This window comes from Gossypium hirsutum, chromosome A07, assembly GCF_007990345.1.
Source record: "Gossypium hirsutum isolate 1008001.06 chromosome A07, Gossypium_hirsutum_v2.1, whole genome shotgun sequence".
NCBI lineage: Eukaryota > Viridiplantae > Streptophyta > Magnoliopsida > Malvales > Malvaceae > Gossypium > Gossypium hirsutum.
In genome coordinates, this window is record NC_053430.1 from 4,133,881 (window position 1) to 4,139,520 (window position 5,640).

The following is a 5,640-nucleotide window of genomic DNA, read 5'->3' on the forward strand; positions in this document are numbered from 1 at the left end:
AAGTATTTAAAAATATTTAATTCAACTAGGTTAATCTCCGAAATGAACTTATTAATTATTTTTATTTAAAATTAATTAATTATCATTTTTAACACATTTTAATAAAAAATGATTAAATGTAAAAAATAAATTTATCTCAAAGTTAAAATATATAATGGAATTAAAATAAATTAAAATATTTAATATGTATTTGCAAACAAAATATTAATTTTACTCCTGTCATTTTTTTTAAATAAACTCACATATTAATTAAAATAATAATTAAAATAAATTATAACTATTTAAAATTTTAAATTATTGCATAAAAGATTCTAAAAATGGCAAATTCGATTTTTATTAAAAATTCATTCAATAAATTGTGTCATTTTCATTAAACCGAGTATTCTTTTCCTTTTATTATTATTCCTAGACCAGGCAGGTGAGAAAGTAAATTAAAAAAAAAAAAAAAAAACAGGGAGGTCATGTAATCCATGAATTATTACAGGTAAAAGGAATAGAAAGTTTGAAGAAAATGTAATCCTCCAACTAACAACTACAATAACCAAGAGAAGCACTCATAAAACTGATTACAATCATCAACTACAACAATATTCCTATTCCTACCACTTCTTTTTTACACTTACACAACAGTTAAGCATCTTCTTTTACCTGTTGTAAGCTACTTCATTTAACACATTCCATTCCTCACCTGCCTTCTCTATGAAACTGAATGTCTCCTGTGTCTTGAAGGAATCCCCGAAGACTTGTTAGTGTTATCTCGAACCCCAACCGCCGAGCTTTGAGAACTTCCTGACGTCTCTGAACTTCTGTTCTCCACATGCCCCTTTCCCACTCCCACTACCCACAGCTTGTCAAATATTCTTCTAGACCGTGATGGCAGCAGCTGCACCCCATTCTTACTGTTTCTGCTCTTCTTCTTGCCCATTTTACTGTTTTTCTCGCCTCCATCCTCATTTGTCTCGACTTCACTCATCTTTTTTTTGAGGGACCGACAATCTTCGCCCATGGTCTTGTCCCATTCTTCATCGGGGCTCATCTTGGAAACGCAAGTAGTGCGGGCATCGGAGTTACGTGATTGAGCTCTAGTTGCAGCCTTAACCTGTTCGAAGAAGAGAACTTGAACTACAACTCGTAGCGGAAGTCTATCGTTCTGTGCAGCATGCATAGATGCTTCCATTGTCAATTTCTTCACATCCATCAGCCCACAAATTTTCTTTCTTTCAGCCTTAGTCAAGTTTGGATGCTCCTGCAAACAAAAATAACCCATCTTTACAGGTCCGAGAAAAGGTTTCCTGATTTCATTACATAATATAAGCAGGCATGATGAAAAAACCAATAAACCACTACTTTGCACCATCTAAGAGTGATGTATTTCGCACTTGACACTGTGTCACATTAAAGACCGTAAAAACCAAGATCCAAACATGGTTTAACTTGATTGCAAGGTCTTAGTTGAACTAACAACAATTTGGTGCTCTACCAATAACTAAACCTGCACACTAGTAAAGCAATTGGGATTACATATTTGTAAAGTTACACATCTCACAAAGATCTCCGAAATCAAGGTTGTCACAGGCTCATAAAAGGTGGTCAAACCTATCCAATGGGTACAAGGAAGTCACCTAGATATATAACTTTAAAGCTTTCACAACACAAACTTAATTGAGCATCAGAAAGTGTTATCTAATTCTAGAATTTGAGAAGATCAATGAAATTGGCTCAATAGTGTAAAAGCTTACCTTCAGGTAGATGTCAATGGCTTTATAGAGTCCATCATGAACTGGTCTAGCAAGCTCGGAGACAGAACAAGACAAGTCAATGAAACTGGTAAGAGAAAGATTTGGGTCGTGTGCAATTTCTCCAAGATACCCGTCAATCAGTTTACCAACACTCAACAAGGATCCATGCCCTAGTACAAAACCAGCACTCTTTCCAGGTTCTACATCTTGACTACGTTGTTCATGCATCATATACTGGTTAACTATAGACTGCACCATTCCAACATCATATAAGGTAGTTTGGGGAGACCGTGCCGGGATTAATAAATCTTTAACCGAAGCTTCATGCAACTTTAAACTTATCCTCTTCACTAAATCTTCCTTGGATGAATCATCCATCCCGGCCAAAACAGCAACTTTCAACAACTTCAGCAAGAAACTACATGAACAACCCACACCATTATCCGAAGGCAACAAGCACGCAATTGTTTCCACTAGTAATTTGTTTCTCCATGAATGTACACCAGAAACCAACGCATCGACAGAATCCGGCAACCATCTGACAGCATAAGTTTTCAGTGCCTCACCAATGACTGCACCATCCATTCTTCCCTTTGATTTCACAGCAGTCATGACTCGCTTGTACAGATCAATCTCTAACTCACATATATCTTCAACCCACCAATCCTTCGGGACAGATTCAATCTTCTCTCGAAGTTTCATACTGTCACCAACTATCTTGTCCTGTACTGATAATTTCCGGTTATAGGTGTAGGACCATGTGATGTTCGCCGGATCCACAGAGGTCTTAGATGCAATGGAATCAATGCATCTTCCAACAATCTTCAGGTTTTCAGACCATGGTAGGAGAGACTTCGCGGTTCTTAGAACAATAATGGAATCTTTCCAACTGTGGAATATACTAGAATTAAGAAAGACTTCGATTTTAAAAATCAGATTACCTCGATCAACATCCTCAGTCATCTCTAGGTATTCGGCAGCACAACGTGCAGCAACAACATTGTAAGCATTTAAAGTAACAGCCATCCCATAACAGAATTTTGCACAAATTTCAAATGCATTTGGCCCACCAGGAAAATCAACCATATTAATTTCATCACAGTTCTCTTCACTGGCTTTCTGCACTAGTTTTTGCATGTGGTTGCTCTTAGACAATAAAGGGAACTGCAAGGCACATAAAACTGTAATTAGTAAATAAAAGTTAACCGGCTGCTTTCCACAGACAGAGCATTCTAGAACTTATTCATAAATGTAAAACTTCGGTTTAGACAAGAGGAGATCAAAATATAGAGAAAAAAAGATTTGTCAGCTCTCCCACTACATTGCTGTAGAGTCATCTGAGGCAACGTCTGCAAAAACAATTGACCATTCTACAAGATTCCATGGAATCAACTAAAGCTTCATTGACAGAATTCGGCATGCTTAGACCCATGAAATGGTAACAATAGCAATATTTTAGTTATTTTGCAGAAAAAAAGTACATTTAGATTTTTCATGAATGTCAAGTGGAATTTAGAAAGAAAGCTATGTAAACATCAACCAAATACCAATACCAAGCTAGAAATACAGAATCTATAGAAAAGAAGCATGAAGATTAAAAAGGGATTGGTGAGCAAACCTTGTGAAGGTAAAATTTCAGGTCGCCAACCTTAATGATGATATCAGTTGCCAAATCAGATGTGACATGCCTGCATCAATAGACATTTTCAGTTACGGCTTACTTACACCAGAAATTGCATTCATAAGGAAGATAATAGCAAGATGAAGATAAAACTTAAAAAATAAATAAATAAATAAAAATGAGAGAGCTAATTTTGCCTAGTGGCTCTAGCCAAAGAACCAAGGTAATAGATGATATGTCAAAAGTCTTTGGCCATCCACATAAACCCAAGTTAGCTATTAATCAAGGACTGGATCTTGAGACATTATATGATATGTTCTCAAACAAGTTTTTAGGTTTGCTTATAACCCCTTTCACAAGAAAAAACATGTATAACAAACCAAAAGCCCGGAAGTATAGTATTAGCATTATTATTCAAGTATTTTACTTTTTGCACAAAGAATGTGTGCAATCCCAAATCAAAGTGTAAAGTCCAAGGCACTAAACTAACCCTCCTATACATATTATTGTATAGTTATGAGAAGTTGCTGTCATGGGGAAGATACTTTAGGACATGTAATGGGGTAAAATCCGAGCTTGCTCCTCGTTGGGAGATGGGAAATGCCTGGAACATGCAATTATTTACAGGTAAAGAATTCTTGCAACGATTAAAGGCCTGCTCACAACATGCCTTTTCTCCCACATTTGGAGTTCGGACCACTAACTGATGAAAAAGAGGACAGGTTACAACAGCTGGACCACTTCCCACATAAACCCATCTCTTTTTTCACACTTCAATATTCCCCCAACAAAAACCAAACCAAAAAGAAAGAACTATACTTGTAATGAAAAACACCCATGTGCTTTAATCTGTCACCAAGCCAAAAGGAAATCAAGAAAATTACTTGTTAATAAAGTTCCTTATGGGGTATAAACTAAAAGTTTCCTTTATTCTTAAGGAATATACGATATCATAAACCCTTCAAGGAGTGTAAGAATCAGTTCTTATAACAAAGATAAATTTCCATAAACAGCATGCAAAATTATTAAGTTAAAAGTAAAATATAATGAACTAAAACATAACCAAATTTAATCAAACAAAGATGAATAGCATGTTAAGAAACAAGCATGGGGAAGAGTAGCATTGTTTTGTTGAAGAAGAAACAAGCATGGAAGAAATTTTTGAAGTGGTTTGTTGTAGAAGAAAAGGAATGTAAGTGAAAGCCATGCATTTACCTGATACATTTGCCATCAACTTGGAAGGCGTCAGGCTTCGAGCCAAGCTTCATAAACTTCATTTTTGTTGTTCTTTTGCCGAAAATAACTTAAAAATGAGAAGAAACAATAGAGGGAAAAAAAAACACAACCCTTTAAACAATCTCAAGAAACTGAGCTATGTTCCTAACTTTATGATGACATTCATGGCATTTAATATTTAATCACCAAACAAATTATCACTCTGAAAAATAAACAAAACCCAGAAAAATAAATGGTAAAAGGGACCAAAGTCTGAAAAGAAGCAAAGCAAAGAGGTGTCGTCAGAGAGAGAAAAGAGTGTTTTGTTTGTAGAAGAAAGCAAGAAGGAAGATGAAATAAAATAAGAAATAAAAGGGAGAGTGAGAGGGGTAATGTGTATGAATGATATGGGGTTGCTGTTTATATCAGATACATCATATCAATAAATTCTCGCCGCCTTTGCTTTTAAATCAACCTGATTTTGCTGATATAATGAAAGATCTTCCTCTCTCCTTTGCTCAAAGGCGCAAATCTCCATGAATTGAATCACACTCTCTCTATGGACTATACTATGGTAAGTATTTAGTAACCATATATATATATATATCTGTACTCTGATATACGCCAAATATGAATTATGTTCTCAATCCTATCCTTCAATCCTTCCTCTCCTAGCATTTTCAGATTTTCCCATTGTTTTCTCTTTCATTTGAAAACAGGGGAATAATGATTTATAAAATGAGATAAGTGGACTAATATCGGGATTTTTGTTAAAAATATATGGGTCAAATGTTGATATTAATCCTTGTAATATGTGTAAATTATACATTTAATTTATAAATTTTATTTTGATCACTCTTTCTTTGTTTTTTCTTAAATTTGAACATTCAGTCTTGATAAAATTTATTAAGTTAAATTTTATTGTTTCAAAATTTTTTATGTGACAAACATATTATCATATTCTTGATATCATATTAGTTTGCATTTCCACATAATATTCACAAAAAAAAAATCGTTTTAGTTAATCAATTTAACTGCTACCCTTTTGAGTTAGACTTGAAATTT

General features: G+C 34.6%; 1 protein-coding gene across 2 annotated transcripts; it reads right to left on the reverse strand.

Annotated features, from left to right (window-relative positions):
• Positions 1-459: 459 nt before the first annotated feature.
• On the reverse strand, positions 460-5,277 carry LOC107953733 (BTB/POZ domain-containing protein NPY1). 2 transcript variants are annotated; one of them, XM_041117247.1, is made up of 4 exons: positions 4,576-5,277; positions 3,358-3,427; positions 1,740-2,903; positions 460-1,246 (listed from the first exon to the last, which is right to left on the reverse strand). In XM_041117247.1, exons 1-4 carry the CDS (start codon positions 4,635-4,637, stop codon positions 698-700), a joined length of 1,845 nt encoding a protein of 614 aa, XP_040973181.1. In that variant the 5' UTR covers positions 4,638-5,277; the 3' UTR covers positions 460-697. The 2 variants fall into 2 exon arrangements, with proteins under 2 accessions (XP_040973181.1, XP_040973182.1); XM_041117248.1 differs by lacking the exon at positions 4,576-5,277 and adding an exon at positions 3,558-3,793.
• Positions 5,278-5,640: the final 363 nt, after the last annotated feature.

Bases quoted from the DNA above. Each gene is read 5' to 3' on its own strand.
- LOC107953733 (XM_041117247.1), bottom strand. From the start codon at position 4,637: ATGAAGTTTATGAAGCTTGGCTCGAAGCCTGACGCCTTCCAAGTTGAT. The intron at 3,428-4,575 runs GTAAATGCATGG...CTATTGATGCAG, and splicing joins GTTGATGGCAAATGTATCAG to GCATGTCACATCTGATTTGG. The intron at 1,247-1,739 runs GTAAGCTTTTAC...TTTTGTTTGCAG, and splicing joins CCATTGACATCTACCTGAAG to GAGCATCCAAACTTGACTAA.